Below are 19,859 nucleotides of genomic sequence, written 5' to 3' on the forward strand. Positions count from 1 at the left end.
GGGAATTCACGTCATTTCGCCGTTTACACATCCAAGTCAATGAGCAGCACCACGGAGATGTCCGCCTTTTAGTCCAGTCTTCCAGGAAGAGAATTAACCAACGCGTCGCCGAAATGTAGAGCACAGCACCAACAGAAAACAAAGAACTTTCACGCGTTTATGATGAACATGGTCATATAATGGATTGATAACAAACCTTAAATATATTTATTACGTGGCCCGTAAACCCTCCAAGTCAGGGAGTCGGGTGTGGGTGTTTTTTCTGGTTTATTTCAAAGAGGAGAACGGGAAAAGGAAAGTGGGAAGAGGAGAACTTCCTGAATTTAGCGAGACATGTCAGAATCCCCATCGCAGATCATAACCAAGGTATTTGTTGATTTTATAAAACAGAATCAAGTTCTAGGACCCCGGGGTGAGATGCGCTTGACGCAGTCGTGTTGTTGACAACTGCATCGTATGTGTTGGTAATCATCTGTTGCTGAGGGGAACGTTTCGTCGCTCTGTTGTAGACTATATCAGCGCATGGTAAGTCCATCCATGCTGTGCGCAAGTTTACCGACTTCGCAGCACACCTGAGATAAACGTTTTTCGTCACGACGTTCATTTTCATAGGCTATTGGTGCTTTCAAGACAACTGGGAACTCGGGGGAAAAAACGAGGTCAAATCATGACGTCAGTGATCTTCAGGTCGGAGCTATAGAAAGAATCCCGCGTTCCCGACTTGGAATTCGGAGTTGGATGACCAATGAAACGATTTTTTTCCCAGTCGGAGCTCGTTTTTTCTGAGTTAACAGTTGTCCTGAATGCGCTAAAGTCGGAGATTTCCGAGTTCCCAGTTGTTTTGAACGCGCCATATGTCTTGTTTTAAAACCACCAGAAATGTTACTATCCTTATGGATCATATTAGCCTACAATTAATGTTACAGGTTGAAACTATTAATGGGAATATAAATGTATCTGTCACGATTATATAGCATACACACAGGTAACTCATTTTCTATACAATGCATTTTGTATATGTAAACCTGAAATTTGTAGGCCTAAAATATGTAAAACAGTTCCAGTGCAAAAATGCATGCTGTTTATCATGTTATTACATTACAATAATGGTCTAAAGATGGATCTTTAAGTGACAAGGAAACTATTTGATATTGTTGGGATGCAGCCTAAACGAGTAGGCCTAAAGATATTTTGGAATTATAATGTTTTGCAGAGATAATGTAGGCTATATGTATGCCCTTAAACACACACGCTCGCACAGAAACTCAGTCTCTTGCTCCCTTCTTGGCCCCATCTGTACCTGAACCCCTTTTTGAACGTACACAACCTTGTCAAATCTGGGCTGTACAAATGCGAAATCTTGTAAAAGTAAGACTTGATATAGTGTGTTACTGTTGGCTATAGGCTACTGAAAACACAAAGTATTCTTGAAGAGTAGGGCGGTCTGCATAATAAAATGAGATTAAAAGCTCATTGCTACATATGCCACAGTGAGTTCCTAGTACAGTAAGCCAATAGGAACTAGCCATTTTAGATTGAATGGTTGGATGAATCACCAATCCATTTTATAAGATGTTGCTGTTGGCAAACGAGCCTATAAACATCATATTCAGCAGCACTGATTGGCCCATACATACTCACCTGTTAACTGTTGCTGTCCATAGAAGGTGCAGAGTAGAAAGAGGCAAATTAATGATGTTAGAATATCGTTGTACACAACAGCACATGTATACATTGTCGTGTTGACGGGTTACATATTGTATAAGTAAATGTGCACAAATACCAGTAAGTTCAACCTCCTGTTTAGTGACTGGCTGCATTGACCTTTTTATAAATAAAAAGATTGGCTACCTCATCCCGTAGATAAAGAATGTCTTTAAATGGTGTTATAGTTTCTCGGCGTGGTGATTCTCAGGCTGTTTGGATTTAAAGATGGTTTTCGGGGAGGTTTGTAACTAAGGCATGCTTTGTGTCTCTGTGTATCTATTCATAGCAGGAGAGGAGCTCATTCAGTCCTTCCTCCGCGAGCCCCCTGCCAAACTCCACTTCCTCCCCCGTCCATGCTCCCACAGCCAGGCCAGCCAGCCGAATGGAGGACGAGCCTGCCAGGCTGCCCGTGCACCTGCGTGAGTCACACACAAACATGCAGACACACGCCAAACACACACACAACTCATGACAGGCACACACAGAGAATACATGACAGTCATAATCAACAAAACAAAAATGGTGTTTTCAGCCTGCATTTCCCTTATTCCATAAACATTTGTTTTGAGAGCTTTTGACCTCAGAAAATGGTAGATTGAAAGCCATGATTTACTTTAGCTACTTGCATGTCACGTCATGACTCCAACGGGCATCATTCTCCCCATGTGGACAGACCGACCTACTCATGTGTCCCTCCTCTGAGGTGCAGCAGACCCAGGGTCAAGGACCAACACAAGACGTCTTTCCTGGACCATAGCAGAGTCACTGTACTGGAACACTACACAGTAGAACACAGCAGGACAGTGACAGCCAACACAACTCAGTACACAGCAGTACAGCAGGGTTCAGTACAATAACACCTCAGGGTACTAAAGGACAGCACACAATACAACATAGCTCAGTACAAGAGGATAGCGAACAGCACAGAATAATAGCCCAGTGTAATGGAGGAGTATAACATGTAAAGGTAGGAGAAGAGAGGAAGTAGGAGATGGGCTGGGCTGGGCTGGGGAGAGTCTAGAATTAGGGAGAGACAGTGAGGTATTACAGGATAGAATAGGACAGGGCGGACAAGAAGGAAAGTAGGGAGATGACTGTAAATATGAGGTAAGGGGAAGAGAGGATTTGATTTGTATCGAGAGGGCAGATGCGTATATTGATTTACTTTGCTACTTTACATTATTCTGCACTGATGAGGAAGAGCGACATGTAAGCATTTCACTGTACCATTTACACCCGCTGTATCCTGTGCACGTGACGAATAAACTTCGATTTGAGGTGTTTACTGATCTGACATGGTTGGAAAAGTGAGAGCATTGGTCGAAACCATGTTTTTTTTTTAAGACCAGTAAAATCACCAAGGGCCTCAAAAAAGAGAGGAAGGAAGAGGGACAAGGAGAGAAGGGAACATGACAACCGTGTGCTGTCTGGTGGAGCTGACGGCAGGTCTCAACCGGCTACTGCCTGACCCAATAAAACAACAGGCGGGGTTGGATCACGGCCAGGATATAGACTGGGTGTTTATAGAGTCGTAGAGTCACTGGGCCTGCTCTGTGTGAAAAACTACTCATATTTAACCAGGTACCTCTTAACATGTATGACTTTTAGGACTTGAGAGATTCATCTTTGTAGTTCTTCAGTGAGTTTGGATATAAATCTTCCCACTGGGCACAGCCGTCAATTAAACGTCTATTCCACGTTGGTTCAACGCAATTTCATTAAAACTATGTGGAAACAACGTTAATTCTACCAGTATGTGCCAATGAGTTGTTGTGGGAACTTTTGAGGGTAATTGACCTAAATATTGGCGGTTTGTTGATGTGTGTTTGGCAAAGATATGGTGCAGTACTCATAAATTAGACCAGTATATTAACACACTTTGTGGTAATCTCAATATCTAAAAGAAATGACATGTAGTGTCTATGCACATGGACCATATAGAGGAAATTCCCCATTTCTACTTCCCCTTTTGTATTGTCATAGAAAAAGGAAGAACGTTTAACATGTCTGTTTTGGTCTGAGGTTGTCTGTTAGGGCCGTTTATCTGGACGTGGTGAATGTGGTCTGCTAGACTGTGAGCTTCGATTCAACTTTTTGTTTGAATCTTTAGATTATGCAAGATTTCCCTCTCTTCTACATGTTGACTCTGTCTTTAACTCTGTTGAATATATAAACTACCCTTCACCTGTAGGCCTACAGTACCCAAACTTCTTATTGGAACCTTCTTTGGCTCAAAGCCATCACTCTTCCTGACAATGATCTTTTAGACAACTTGTAACACGTTTGCTCCCCTTCCGAACACATCACACAGCTGGATCCAACTGGCACACATACTGTGAGAGACAAACCGTCCACATTCAAAGCCAATTTGTCCAGGGAGAAAGAAAGAATGAAATAGAGGGGGGGGGGTGATTGCAGTGTGGGCAGAAATCCGCCTTCTCTATTTCCTGAGGAGGAAGTGGATTAGATCAGGGTGAGAGTTGCAGCCTTCTACCCACACTCAAAGAAGCCTTCTTTTCTTTTGAACCCTTTTAGCCAGGAGTGTTAGAAACCACCCCACTCTGAATGGGACAGGTTTGCCTCTCCCTGTGTGTCTGGGTGAATGTTCTTGAAGTGGTGAAGTTAGTTACATTTCTCCATCACATTGGTGGATTTTCTCATGAATCCTCCCAATTTCCTTTCTGTTAGTTGTCTCATTGTTGAACTATAGAACATGCAAATGAAAAGAAAATAAGCACAGCTGTAAAACACTATTAATTCTGCTGTTTGGTTGCACTAGATGTCAGCACTTGAGTGAAGTGGATGACTTTTCAATTCACAATTCCATTACATTCATCATGTGTACTTGTGATGTGTCAGCCTCAAGGTCACCCACCTAGCAGACACTAAGAAGTGTAGCAGTGTCATTCAGGCTCACTGAAGTCAGGGATTCACGCTATTTACTGACGTCATAGCGAGTCGGGTGGGCACTGATGGGGATGTAACATTGAGACACCTGTGCAAAGTGACAAGTTCAAAGAATAGGGAGTGAGTGTCTATGGGAATGTGTATGGAGAGTACAGTTTACATTAAACATGGAAGCTTATTGAGCATGAGAAATCACTTGCTGGGTGACTGAGAATGAAGCCTCTTCTTGGAAACTTGGCTTGCTGCTGTTTTTCTTTGTAAACCTTTCTCAATAGATTGTGTTTGCTTTGCTCACAGCTGGAGTTCTACTGTGTGTGTGTGGCTGGCTGGCTGGCTGAGAGTGTGAGTGTGTGTGAGAATGTCTTTGTGCACAGGCATGTTGGTGTGTGTGTGTCCGCATGTCACTCTGTGAGTAATTGTACAGTGTGTGTGCCTGCATATTAGTTTGTGGAGTTTTTCTGTATATGTAAAGATGTTTGCGTGCATATCAATGGTGCAGTACATACAAAGGGTGTGTGTGTGACTATGTATACCCCAGTGCCTTTCAGAGGGGAAATTTCCTGCCCCTGGAAGCCGTTCTCATCCTCAGGAATTTCCTGAGTGGGCAGACTGCGCTTCCTGAATAAATGTTGTTTTTCCCCCTTCGTTCCCTTTTCTCCCTCTGAAAGGGGAAACTGTTCTCACATGCCAACAGCCAAGTGGAGAGAAGCCCCTTCTCTTCCTGTATGAAACACTCCACATGCCATCATGGAAGGAAGGGTGTTTGGGAGGAAAGTGGGGGTCATAGTTCCCCACCCCAAACCCGGCAGGGAGCAAACTGAGCCCACCAGACAGACTGATGCTTAAAAGACATAGCTATGTTGCGGATGCTACCCATTCTCCCTTTAAAGGGCGACTGCACTTCCTTTGGCTTTGTTTTGACGGTTGCTCAATGGAGACCATGACTGAAGCCAAACCAGAGTTGTCTTCGGGGTGTGGTTTGATGTGGGTGTGTTATGTTTGTATATAGACCCTTTCCAGTACACGACACACTGACCGAGGCACGGGGCTCTTGGCTGCAGTAAGAAAGCCATTGCCATCTGTGCCCATTCAACAGCCTAGATTTAGATGTTATTACTTCTAAACAAAATAACTTTTTGTGGTTCTCATACACTTACAATGATGTTTTGATTATAGCTTGAACAGTCGCTAAGATTATATTTGGTTGTGATCTTTGCAAAATAAGAATTTTGGATGCCGCATTTGTTAGCTAGAATGCTAACGCTCATTGACATAGTCTGTAGCAAAAGCTAGCCAAAGAGCCATTTTACTGGTTGAAGTGTTTAAAAAAAAAAAAAAGTAAAATGCAGTTGATTTGTGATGATGACAAACAATCATATGAGCCTTTAATCAAATTATAATCCAAAAGTAGTGTGAAATGCTATCAAAAGCAACATGTAAATATAGAGGCTTTTTTTTGCTGGCGTTCTATAAGAACTCCCCCGTGTTCTTCCACCAACTTGTGTGTATCGCCCTCGTGAGGCAATGTTTGCAACACAGAAATGGGTCTATTGTACCTTGGCAGGTGTTTGTCCCTCCTGAGTCACTGTTGCAACAACAACTATTTCCTCAAAATGTTAATTCATTTAGACAGTTTTGCAGAGGTCTTAGTCACGCAATTTTACATCTAGCTTCTAGCTAAGGTGTTTGGTGCAGTAATTCTTAAATAAAAAGTAAAAACATTTGCATGAAAAACTAGTCTGTGCACTGCATACAGTCTATCGAGCCGGGAAAGTCTGACTCCGCGCTCAGTACTGATTTCTGAGAACAATATTTTTACAATATCATCTGCAAGCTGTCAAATTATTATAAAGAAAGCACAAGCAACATACTGTTTATCAGTGTACAAAATCACTTGCTAACTCTGTTTGTCAATGAAGCTAGCAAGTGGAAGCTAGACTGCTTATCAAGTCAGTGGAGAGTTGTGTGCTTCGGTGCTGTTATTTTTTTTAAATATTTTTTTACTTTCTCAGACTCACATTCTGGTAATAGATACTGTCTGGCAGTGTTTAATAGGGAATTGTGTTACAAAACAGGTCGCTGGGGGACACAAGGTGGGTTTCAGAATATTGAAAAGTGGTCTCTGATCTCAATACTCATTTTGCTGAAAAAAGTGGCTGACTTGAGTGATTGACACTATCAAACATCAGGAAGTGGCCACTCCATAGAGGGCTTAGGGTCAAGGGTTATTTCAATGTAACATTGGCGAATCAGTTGTCTTATGAAAACAAGTCAGAGGCGCTGTGTAATGGGCAGATCTGTTTCACTGTCTGGAGGTTCTGGCTGCTATGATTGGATAGAGCGCGTGCAGTTGATGGAGCGCAATCAGTACAGCTGCTCCTCTCGTGTTAGTGGCCATGATGATTGTAATCCATACCCAACCCCCCAGTAAGTCGCAACAAACTATTTTACAGAACACTGTTTTGGATGAGACTGACTTCATGACCAAAATTATCGTATTTACACATTGTAGATATTTTTGACCCTAGAATTCATGTTTCTAACTCATATCGATGCCACATATAACCAACTTTGATTTAAACGGCCTAAGGGGCAGTTGCCTTTTTTTAAATGAAGAGTCTACTGCAGATTTCATTAGCATAGATGACATGCTAATTTCCATGACATTGTGGTTTAATACAGAATAATTCTGGATTGAACAATGAGGTCAAACTGAGAACAGCTATTCACTTGAACATCTCTGAAACCTCTAGCTGGGCTGATGTATGTTCCTATTACATCTGTATAATTTTGTATGCAGCATTGTATGCATGTATGTGTGTATGCATGTATGTGTGTATACATGCATACATACAGTTGAAGTTGGAAGTTTACATACATCTTAGCCAAATGCATTTAAACTCAGTTTTTCACAATTCCTGACATTTAATCCTTGTAAGAATTCCCTGTTTTAGGTCAGTTAGGATCACCACTTTATTTTAAGAATGTGAAATTTCAGAATAATAGTAGAGTGATTTATTTCAGCTTTTATTTCTTACATCACATTCCCAGAAGTTTACATACATACATACATACATACATACATACATACATACACTCAATTAGTATTTGGTAGCATTGCCTTTAAATTGTTTGACTTGAGTCAAATGTTTCGGGGAGCCTTCCACAAGCTTCCCGCAATAAGTTGGGTGAATTTTGGCCCATTCCTCCTGAAGAGCTGGTGTAACTGATTCAGGTTTGTAGGCCTCCTTGCTCGCACATGCGTTTTCAGTTCTGCCCACAAATTTTCTATAGGATTGAGGTCAGTGCTTTGTGATGGCCACTCCAATACCTTGACTTTGTTGTAGAGGTTAAAAAGCTAACGTTTAAGTTCCTTGCTCAGAACATATGAAAGCTGGTGGTTCCTTTTAACATGAGTCGTCAATATTCCCAGGTTATACGTTTAGGTTGTAGTTATTATAGGACTATTTCTCTCTCTACCATTTTGTATTTCATATACCTTTGACTATTGGATGTTCTAATAGGTACCTTAGTATTGCCAGCCTAATCTTATGAGTTGATGGGCTTGAAGTCATAAACAGCACAATGCTTGAAGCACAGCGAAGAGCTGCTGGCAAACACACAAAAGTGCTGTTTGAATGAATGCTTACAAGCCTGCTGCTGCCTACCACCGCTCAGTCAGACTGCTCTATCAAATCATAGACTTAATTATGATATAATAACACACAGAAATACGAGCCTTAGGTCATTAATATGGTCAAATCCGTAAACTATCATTTCGAAAACAAAATGTTTATTCTTTCAGTGAAAATATGGAACCGTTCCGTATTTTATCTAACGGGTGGCATCCCTAAGTCTAAATATTGCTGTTACATTGCACAACCTTCAATGTTATGTCATAATTCTGTACAATTCTGGTAAATTGAATTACTGTCTCTGTTAGGAATAAATGGTCTTCACACAGTTCCCAACGATCCAGGCAGCCCAAACTGCTGCATATACCCTGACTCTGCTTGCACAGAACGCAAGAGAAGTGACAATTCCCCTAGTTAAAATAAATTAATGTTAGCAGGCAATATTAACTAAATATGCAGGTTTAAAATATAGACTTGTGTATTGATTTTAAGAAAAGCATTGATGTTTATGGTTAGGTACACGTTGGTGCAACGACTGTGCTTTTTTTTGCGAACGCGCTTGTTAAATCACCCATTTGGCGAAGTAGGTTGTGATTCAATGATACATTAATAGGCAACGCAGGACAAGCTAGATAAACTAGTAATATCATCAACCATGTGTAGTTAACTAGTGATGATGTTAAGATTTGTTTTTTATAAGATAAGTTTAATGCTAGCTAGCACCTTACCGTGGCTCCTTGCTGCACGCAGACTGCCACGCAGTCTCCTCATGGAGTGCAATGTAATCGGCCACAGTCGGTGTCCAAAAACTTGAAATCGGCCCTAATTAATCGGCCATTCCGATTAATTGGTCGACGTCTACTTTGTTGTCCTTAAGCCATTTTGCCACAACCTAGAAAGTATGCTTGGGGTCATTGTCCATTTGGAAGACATATTTGCAACCAAGCTTTAACTTCTTGACTGTCTTGATGTTGGTTGCTTCAATATATCCACATAATATTCCTACCTCATGATGTCATCTATTTTGTGAAGTGCACCAGTCCCTCCTGCAGCAAAGTACCCCCACAACATGATGCTGCCATCCCCGTGCTTCACGGTCGGGATGGTGTTCTTCGGCTTGCAAGCCTCCCCCTTCTTCCTCCAAACATAACGAGGGTCATGACGGCCAAACAGTTCTATTTTTGTTTCATTAGACCAGAGGACATTTCTCAAAAGCACGATCTTTGTCCCCATGTGCAGTTGCAAACCGTATTCTGGCTTTTTTTATGGTGGTTTTTGGAGCAGTGGCTTCCTCCATGTTGAGCGGCCTTTCAGGTTATGTCGATATAGGACTCATTTTACTGTGGATATAAATACTTTTGTACCCGTTTCCTCCAGCATCTTCACAAGGTCCTTTGCTGTTGTTCTGGGATTGATTTGCACGTTTCACACCAAAGTACGTTAATCTGAGCGGTGTGACGGCTGCGTGGCCCCATGGTGTTTATACTTGCGTACTATTTGTACAGATGAATGTGGTACCTTCAGGCGTTTGGAAATTGCTCCCAAGGATGAACCAGACTTGTGGAGGTCTACATTTTTTTTCTGAGGTCTTGGCTAATTTCTTTTGATTTTCCCATGATGTCAAGCAAAGAGGAACTGAGTTTGAAGGTAGGCCTTGAAATACATCCACAGGTACACCTCCATTGACTCAAGTAATGTCAATTAGCCTATCAGAAGCTTCTAAAGCCATGACATTATTTTCTGGAATTTTCCAAGCTGTTGAAAGGCACAGTCAACTTAGTGTATGTAAACTTCTGAACCACTGGAATTGTGATACAGTGAATTATAATTGAAGTAATCTGTCAGTAAACAATTGTTGGAAAAAATTACTTGTGTCATGCACAAAGTAGATGTCCTAACCGACTTTCCAAAACAATAGTTTGTTAACAAGACATTTGTGGAGTGGTTGAAAAACAAGTTTCAATGACTCCAACCTAAGTGTATGTAAACTTCTGACTTCAACTGTATGTGCGTGTGTGACCTTCAATCCTGTAAGGGTCTGTTAACGTGAAACATTGTATTTATTCTAATTTCTTGGTTGTTATTCTATGGCTCTAAGCTCACATTTGAGAACCAGTGTCCGCAATAAGATTTTAAAAAGCAGTCAGTTGAAACATTCAAGGGCATAGCTGGGCCCTGTTTTGTCTGTTTGAACAATAACCTCTATCTAGCATGTACATGTTCAGTGGTCTGTTTACCCAAAGAGAAGGAAAGCATGGTAGCTGGTAGGTGTGCATTTTAAAATTCACAAGTGTAGCTTATGAGGTACAGCATTAGTACAGTACTACTCGTTCCTGCATTTTCTAAAAGAGGGTTGGCCTTCTCTCATAAAAAAAGCATAAATAGGTTCCCGCCTTCATGGATTCTATTGAAAACAAACTACAGTACATGAGCCAGCTTGCCCCCAATGCGCAACATACTATCAAACAGGTTGCGCAACTTCCTGCCCAATAACTGAGCGTTTGATTGGTAATCTGTTTTTACGCTTGTTTTGACTGGATGAAGTCCAATCTGGCTGGATTTGGAACACACAGTTCCTGATGAGGTGAAGTATGTTGTTTGCATATTGACCTGGAGCGAGAGAAAGAAAGGAGGGGATGAAGTGAGGGACAGAAGCAGGGAGAGTGAGAGAAGAGAGGGTGTGAGTAGGGGAAATGTGTAAGGTGTCACCCTCCATGTCTGACTCACAAGGTCAAAAGGCCTCCCTTTTCCTCCGACTCTGCATGATGAAAAGCTATTTTCAATCAAGAATGAAAGAGCAATATCCGCCTCTCATTCAAGAGGTGAATGACTAGAGAGAGGAAACATACTTGCTGTTTTGACCAAAGTCCTGAGCTGTCAAAAGCATTTGCAAACTTCTATAGCATTTACAGTACAGCATGTACATGCACAAAACATATTTTGTTATTCATTCCAGGTAAAACTGTACACACACACTACTGGTCAGACCTTTAGCGGTCTACACAATGGACACATATTTCCCCTGAATGTTCTGTTTTGCCGAGAGAGGAGTTAGGTTGGGGGGTTGTGGAGGGTAACAACGAAACAAGATACCAGTGATCTCATCCGTTCTCTCCTTCATTCATCCCATGCGCTTACGAGTTGCCCCGGCAACAGCGTGCATCACTGTGTGTGTGTGTGTGTGTGTGTGTGTGCGCGTGCGGGGGCCTGCAAATCCACAGAGTGAAAATTATGTGTCATCAGAGAGGATTAGTAGCCCACGGTTTAGTCAAGGGCCTTTCGGGTGGATTCGCCGGTCGTGTTCGAGAGTGTTTCATCCCATACACAAACAGACTGCACACCAGAAACCCGAGATGGTGTCCAACAAAGACACGGATGGTGAAACGAGAGCGGGGGCTGAAATTGATTTGGTCATGAACACTGAAACAATAAATCTGCAGGTTCTTACACAACTGGAATGTGAACAGGATTGGGCAAAAATGGAAACTTTTCTGAGCCTGTGAGGGACAGAGTAAGATGTAGGGCTAGTCAAAGAGGCACTGTCACTCTCTCTTTCCTCCCGCTCTTTTTCTGGATGCCTCAGCTTGTCTCGCTCTGTGTGTGTGTGTGTGTGTGTGTGTGTGTGTGTGTGTGTGTCTGCTGACTCTTAATATCCGTTTCTCTTCCTGTTGGTCTTCTTTTTTCTACCACTTCTCCGTTATTGTTTCTGGTTCCCATCACTATCTCTATCCTCCCCTCCCTGCTCTATCCTTTTCTCTCTCTCTCTGCTCTCTACTTTGCTGCTGACTGTTGATAAACCTCACAGCGTTGCTCCCTAACCTTACCGCAGGAAGTTTCCTGTGCTGAAACTGAGCCCATGCTGGATCGCTTCCTGCCCAAGTGTGTTGTGGGACACGTTTGTTTGGGCCTCCCTCCCCCACTCCTTCCTCCGCTGGGCCCTGTGCAGATGGCTTGGTCCGGCAGGCCGGATCTCAGAGGAGTTTTGGCAGCGTTGTGCCTTCCCTCTTTTGCTCTCTCTTTCCCCTCTCTCAATCCAGCCCTGGAGAGAACATACCACTGCAGTGACCTCACAACCAGGTCCTCCCTGCATGCTGTACGCATCACTAAGGTCACGTGATTAAGGGGTCACCCGTAGGCGACACAGCTGGTGGATGCTAAGCATATGGTAATTAGATATGTTCTCTTGTTAGGTGCTACCGGTAACTTACTGATGGTGTTTGTTCTCACCATGGCAGTCAATGGCATTGTTCGGTTGTTCAATCTAAAATCTAGAGCTGTCATTAGAAAAATAAATCTAGATTGAAAGGATGTGAAAACATATTTCATTGGGTCATTCTAAAATCCCGACATACAATGGGCTGTAGTCCTCATGTTATTCTTGAACACCGGTATCCAACTGTATGATTTACACCTTTACTCATAAAAGGGCTCTTTACTTGTCATATGTGACCCATCGGGGCCAATTGGCCCCTGATTGAAAATCCAGCTCAACCAGATGCATGGCCCCTGTGACAATCTGTAGTATTTTTCACAGACTGGTTCTGGCTTGACTGTTTGTGGAGATTATGTAAGTAGACCCGGTGTAGTGATGGAATGGGCCACATAACACATTCCATTACACATCAGGTTCTTCACTGGCTATATAGTTATGTCCATCCGCTATATTCTAGATGAACTTCCCTTCACAAGTCTACCACAAGCCCTGACGATGTCTCTTCTCTCTATCTGAATATGGAAGGGAAATGGGAAACTGGCAGTCTACGAGACGTTTCTTTTTATATTGATTGTTCCCTGTATAAAACGTCCTTTGTTTGACGGGTGGGGGGGGGGATCACTCTGAAACCGAGCACGGGTTCCAATTACTCCTGTGACAGTGACATTGCGCGCGCCGCTGGCCAAAGATAACAGCTGTCCCATTCCAAGAGGAAGTGTTTGAGGCCTGGTGATAAGTGAGACGTAGAAACTGCTGCCCTTTGTCTGGTGTACGCGTGATGGATGCTACTCTGGTGGTTTGGTGTGTGTGTGTGTGTGTGAGGTGAAGCACAGCGATACTGTAAATCTGTTCACAGGTTAAAGGTTAGAGCCTAGTATGAATGTAAATATAGGCCACCCAGTACCCAATGAAGTCATCTAGATCAGGGCTCTCCAATGCTGTTCCTGGAGAGATACCCTCCTGCTACAGACAAAGAAACAGTTCCTGACAAACAACAATGACTTTTCTGTCAATGATTTATGTGCTAAACATCTAGTACTCTCATTGCAATATGATGATCAAGACTGGAAAAACAATACGACTTCACGCATATGCCGTATAAACCCATTGTAAGGCTTTCTAGCTGATATGAATTACATGCGGTTTACTTGCTAGACATCCACTGCTCTCTGATTCCCGCACTCACCCACACCATTGTTTTCCCTTTGAATACTATTGTATTGTCCATGTGGTTGGGGTTTAACGAAAAATGTAATGTTATTTTATTTTATATATATATTTTTTTATGATGTCAATTTCCTAAATGAATGAATGGAATGCACCTCCCAGGTTTAAATCAACCACATTGTTATTGTTTAGGTTACAAGGAACACGTTTATAATTTTCAAAGTAATGGTGTCGGACACACATTTGTGGTGAGTGTTGGTTCCTGGGCTCCTGCTCATTGCAGTCAGTCACCAATGCGTTTGGGCGAATCCATCAGTGCAGATGTTTCGCTCTCGTAAGTTCCCACGGCAGCGAAAGAAATATTTCGGAGCCTGCAGGGTGAAAAACGTCAGCGCTGTTTCCTTTGGTATTCCTCAGTGTGTCCTTGCCATTTATTCACTATGTGTTAGTGTATAAATACATGTGTATCAGACTAATCTACCTTTTTAGACTGACTGAGAAAAGCCACAGATTTTCCTTTGCAATCTACCAAGGTTAACTCACAAGTACTGACAAACATGAAGCAAATGTGAAATGAACATACTGTATGTGAGTACGCCTGACTGAAGTTAACTCTTATTCGACACCTCCTCCATTCCTGCACTCTGCTTATCTCCCCACATACCCTCCCCCCTTCTCTTCCCTCCCCTCTCCGCTAATCTTCAAATCAATCCCTCTTACTTTGATCTCCTTCCCTCATTTCCCTTTTTACTGCCACCTCTGTCTCCTTCCTCCCTCGCTCCCTCTTCTCCTTCCTTTACTTCCCCCCGGTCCTCCTCCTCCCCAACACTTTCTTCTCATTTCCCTCCTCTCCCCCCTCGCTCCCTCCACCCCCAGGCCTGCAGCCGGTGTTCTGGAGCAGGGAGGACGTGGGCCAGTGGTTGCGCTGGGCCGAGAGGGAGTTTGCCCTGCGTCCCAACACCAGTGGCAGCTTCCAGATGAACGGCAAGGCCCTGCTCCTCCTCACCAAGGAGGACTTCCGCTACCGGTCGCCCCACTCCGGTACGCCCACCTCCCACGCCTCTGCCCTTATTCATTCAAATGGTTGCTATGTTATTAGAACACATTTTTTTCTAACAACATGCTCATGTTTAACAATGATGAATTTTGAAGGGGGAATGACTTTGGAGAAATGGCACACTGACCTAAGAGAATTGCCATGTGTCTTGAGCATACAATGAGTGTCTTAGACCTTTAGCCTATATTGGTCAAATATGTTGATAGATCTGCTCAGCTGGAAGAAAGCAAGCGGAAGAGCAATATCAGGTGACTCAGCAGCTTCCTTAGTGGCGTTGCGGTCTGTCTTTGTTGTTGGGGGCAGGCAGTAGGAGACTGATTGGGTAAACGGCCGATCAGGAAGTGCAAACCAAACTCAACCGTCACCTGCTAACACCAGGAATTTCCCCTGCAGTGCCGTGTTAAACAGCAGGGCCAGAAAGTGAGAACTGAAAGGGGTTTATGTGTGCAAGTGTGTGTGCCTGTGGCGTCTTCACTTCCTTTATGAGAACTATTTCCTTGATGATCTGACGGGAAGCCTCGCAAATTGAAGTGAAAAAACTCCCTCCATTCTATTGATTCTCTTTGAGGGAAATACTTTCTCAGAGCCCTTCATATACAGGTAGCGAGTTACATCTTTCAGGGTGGCCTAATAATGCAATTGTTTACACATTGAGCATAAACCATGTTATGCTAATGCCATCTCTGTTGTAGAAGATACTACAAGCTTTTGTTCATATTGTCTGACACAATCAACCGTGCCTTAGCACAGGAATCTTGGAGGTGCTACAAAGTGAGTCACATGGTTGGTTTACGACTAGACTTGCCATTAGGATTCTGTCACGTCCATGACCACCTCAAGTAGGCTGCTTTGTAGGAGAACAGATGAGGTATGGAAGTTGCCAGGCAATAATATCTAGTCTTGAACTGCCTCTTGGAAGGCTGACTCATTAGCAACACTATGACTCTTTTCTTGGTCTGTTGGCCTCATTTACCATCTGTTTGGTCCAGACCATGTTTTTAAACTCCAGTATAGATCTCTGGTCGGAGCCTGATCCTTTTGATGACATTGATTGACAGCTGCTGCCCTGTCTATGGGGTGCACCATTGGAGGGGCTCATACGGTAACATCTGACCTGTAACCACTGACCTGTGTATCCTGCAGGGGACGTCCTGTACGAGCTGCTGCAGCACATTCTGAAGCAGAGGAAGCCGCACGCCTCCTACCCCTCCGCCTACTTCCCCGGCAACTCCTTCCACCCTCTGCCAGAGGGAGCTCTCCAGCACCACAAACTGGAAGGTCAGTGATGTTCGTTAGGGCACACTGTAGCAAAAGGCTTTGTAATGGCAAATGTAAATCTGTGTTCAGACAAGTTCAGGTTATACATTACATTTCACTCTCCCTACTGAACACCAGCCTGATGATGTTCTTGAGATTGCACTTACTGAAGGAAGCAGCATACCAACCTGAATACAACTGCTGGCTTGCTTCTGAAGCTAAGCAGGGTTGGTCCTGGTCAGTCCCTGGATGGGAGACCAGATGCTGCTGGAAGTGGTGTTGGAGGGTCAGTAGGAGGCACTCTTTCCTCTGGTCTAAAAAATATCCCAATGCCCCAGGCCTGTGATTGGGGACACTGCCCTGTGTAGGGTACTGTCTTTCGGATGGGACGTTAAACAGGTGTCCTGACTCTCTGCGGTCATTAAAGATCCCATGGCACTTATCGTAAGAGTAGGGGTGTTAACCCCGGTGTCCTGGCTAAATTCCCAATCTGGCCATCAAACCATCACGGTCACCTAATAATCCCCAGTTTACAATTGGCTCATTCATCCCCCTCCTCTCCCCTGTAACTATTCCCCAGGTTGTTGCTGCAAATGAGAATGTGTTCTCAGTCAACGTACCTTGTAAAATAACAGATAAATAAAAAGGAAGAATAGAGAGAGGTGATTACAGGAGAGCATTGAATGGGGGGGGGGGGGGGGCATTGAGTTCAATATCCTTAGGATGGCTGTTCATTATTGTAACATGATCTTGGAAAGCCAGTCCAATTGGAAAGCATTTCTCAGACCAATATGAAATCAACTTATTAGCCTATGGGGGGGAAGGACAACATTTGAGGCCCATTATGGAGTGGAATATTGAACATCACTTTTCTGACAATATTATTTTATTATTCATCCAACTTTTCTGCTAGAAGGATTTCACAATTCTGTTCTTGTCTAGGGGAATTTGTCGTGAGTAATTTCCCCTGAAGAACCCAACTGATCTGACTTCGGTTTCACAGGAGTTACTCAACAATCTTATACAGTTGCTTCAATTCAAGTATTTAATTACACATGATCAGAGAAAATCAGTTGGTCATGTAGCAATACAATTGCAAGAAAGCATCACAAGTATGCTTTAAGTGAATCTGACAAAAGTAACAAGTGGTGCAGTGATCTACTATAGACTCTAGAGAGAGGTGTTTAAGTCTCTTTTTAGTATCCACCTGAAAAGAGGAAGGACTTCACCTTCTTTGTGCTACACTTTGGACTCCTTCACTGGAATGGTTAGAATGAAATGGGAGGAGAGAGGAGAGGTGTTGACATTGAAACCTGCTCCACAAGGAAATGCTTCTATATTTAAACAACCTTTGGTCTAGGAGTTGATTATCTACAGTTCCTCATCTCTACTTGTTTTATAGGGGAAGTGATTGGGTTAGATGATTCAGATGCTCAGGACTTCCTTGTTGTTCGGTATGCTAGTTTTGGTATGCAGAAGCAAAGATATTTCTTTCTTGCTTAGAGGCAAAGCATGCTAGCTATTCACATGCTAACACTAAGTAAATGTGTACTCAACATGTTGTAATGTTCTACCCAGTAGAGGGCAGTCCAAACCAATCATCACTAATAATCTACCACCCACATACATTGAAACATGATGAAGTTTGTAAATGTGTGTAGTGACATCTACTGGACATCATGTAAATATGTTGGAAACATATATCCTAGGGGCTGCAGGTAGCCTAGCGGTTAGAGCGTTGGGCCAGTAACCGAAAGGGTGCTGGATCGAATCCCCGAGCTGACAAGGTAAAATCTGTCATTCTGCGCCTGAGCAAGGCAGTTAACCCACAGTTCCCAGAGCGCCGTGAATGTCGATTAAGGCAGCCCCTGTCTGATTCGGGGGGGGTTAGGTTAAATGCGGAAGACATGAAGGCATTCAGTTGTACAACTGACTAGGTATCCTCCTTTCCCCTTTATGCAGAAACGGTACGGCGAACACCACGTGGTACAGAGCCCCAACCCCAGCACCCACCCACCATTGAGCTCCGACACCGCTCCCGCTCGCCTCCCCGCCTCTCCCCCCTGGACCCCAACTACCCACGCCCTGGTGCCGAGGACCACCTCCAGACGTCCTCCCAGCTGCCCGACAGCAACCACCACCTGCCCGAGGACTTGTACACTCTGTCGGTGTCCCCGGCTGCCCCTAACGGCCGCTGTGCCACGCCCCGCGAAGCCCCCTGCCCAGGCAGCCCCGGGTGCCAGGACGCTGCACCCCCTCGTGTCATCCAGCTCATGCCAAGCGCCATCATGCACCCCCTGCTGCTTAGCCCAGGGAGAGGAGGTGTCGCTGGAGACTTCAGGCACGGTCGTGGGGGGCCACCACTTCAGGCCCCCCATGAAAATGGCCGTGAGGGGAAGGGCCACATCCAGCTGGCACTGGCCCACCACCAGCAGCACGCTCTACATCAGCAGGAGGAGTCGCTCTACAGGAACCACCACGTCATTGTGCCCGTCTCGCCACCAGAGGAACAGGCAATGCCCATTGGACGGATAGCAGGTAACTAACGCTCCTAAAGATTAATCTTAGAGGGTGGTGTTCACGGCTTCAACCAACTCTGGAGGAAGTGTGGCTAAAGTTGAAGTTAACAGGTACTGTCTGAAATGTATCACCTCTGACGTGTTTGTGTTCCCAGACTGCAGGCTGCTGTGGGACTACGTCTACCAGCTCCTCTCAGACAGCCGGTACGAGAACTACATCCGCTGGGAGGACACAGAGACCAAAGTCTTCCGCATCATGGACCCCAACGGCCTGGCTCGCCTGTGGGGGAACCACAAGGTAACGAGGTCCACCTCCCAGTGTTTGATTGGAAATAGCATTTTCCCGCAGTGCTGGTTTTCTTAAAGTTCTGTGTTAACATTCTATCTTGTTCTATTGGTTGTAACAGAACAGGACCAATATGACGTACGAGAAGATGTCACGAGCACTGAGACACTACTACAAACTGAACATTATCAGGAAAGAGCCAGGACAAAGACTCTTATTCAGGTATGGTAGGGTTTAGTTAAAACCCAATATCTATTTGAAGTTTAAAAAAAAATGTATATACACTTGTCCAGTTTGAGTTAACTAATAATTAACCACTGTGTATGTGTGGTTCAGGTTCATGAAAACCCCAGATGAGATTATGAGTGGACAAACTGACAGGCTGGAGCACATAGAGTCGGACACAGACGATCAAATCTACATCAAAGAGGAATGCTGAGGCCTCTGGGAAATGGAGTCCACTAAAGCGATGAACTACTACAGCCACTGATGCCTTTCAGAAAGCTGCTCGAACAATCGTTTCACACCAAGAGCGCCTGGACATTCACTCTATCCAAAACTCAGAGGAACTTGATGGTGACGTCTCTAGATTGCCTTTTAAAACTTTAAGATTTTCTTTCCAGACAAATCTTATCAGTTGTTTTCTGTCTTAATGCAAGGAGTTCAAAGGACCTGGTGAAAAGTATATCTCATAAGACATTCCTTTTCCCTGAACTGCCACAGCAAATCAATCATTTCATGCTTGTCATGTCATACATTGTTGATTTTTCTTCCCCATGTGTGCATTAACTATAAGAAAATGTTGCAATTTGTGCAACTAATGGGAGGGGGTGTGTAGCAGGAACGTTTTCACCACAGAATAAATCTTTTTGATCAATTTGTATGGCTGATCTCTTAAAAATGCATCTGACCTTATTGCTTGAAGCCTAAGTCTAGCAATCATTCCTGAAACGATTGAAGTGATATGTAGGCTAAATGTATGGTTATTTTTTAAAATTTGTTTTATATATATATATTTTTTACTGCCAACGTGAAGTTTGGAGCTTATTCTGAAGCAATCCACATGGTGGCAATGCTGCACCACTTCTGACTGTAAAACCAACATAGTTCA

General features: G+C 43.7%; 1 protein-coding gene across 4 annotated transcripts; it reads left to right on the top strand.

The window, feature by feature from the left end:
* Positions 1–18: 18 nt before the first annotated feature.
* Positions 19–19,625, top strand: LOC135515858 (transcription factor ETV6-like). 4 transcript variants are annotated; one of them, XM_064939647.1, is made up of 8 exons: positions 19–366; positions 1,997–2,126; positions 14,506–14,670; positions 15,830–15,964; positions 17,906–18,481; positions 18,618–18,760; positions 18,870–18,970; positions 19,085–19,625. In XM_064939647.1, exons 1-8 carry the CDS (start codon positions 334–336, stop codon positions 19,185–19,187), a joined length of 1,386 nt encoding a protein of 461 aa, XP_064795719.1. In that variant the 5' UTR covers positions 19–333; the 3' UTR covers positions 19,188–19,625. The 4 variants fall into 4 exon arrangements, with proteins under 4 accessions (XP_064795719.1, XP_064795718.1, XP_064795720.1 ...); XM_064939646.1 differs by having other exon boundaries at positions 20–366; positions 1,994–2,126; XM_064939648.1 differs by lacking the exon at positions 19–366 and adding an exon at positions 384–525 and having other exon boundaries at positions 1,994–2,126.
* The last annotated feature ends 234 nt before the right edge of the window (positions 19,626–19,859 follow it).

Source organism: Oncorhynchus masou, chromosome 27 (genome assembly GCF_036934945.1).
Source record: "Oncorhynchus masou masou isolate Uvic2021 chromosome 27, UVic_Omas_1.1, whole genome shotgun sequence".
NCBI lineage: Eukaryota > Metazoa > Chordata > Actinopteri > Salmoniformes > Salmonidae > Oncorhynchus > Oncorhynchus masou.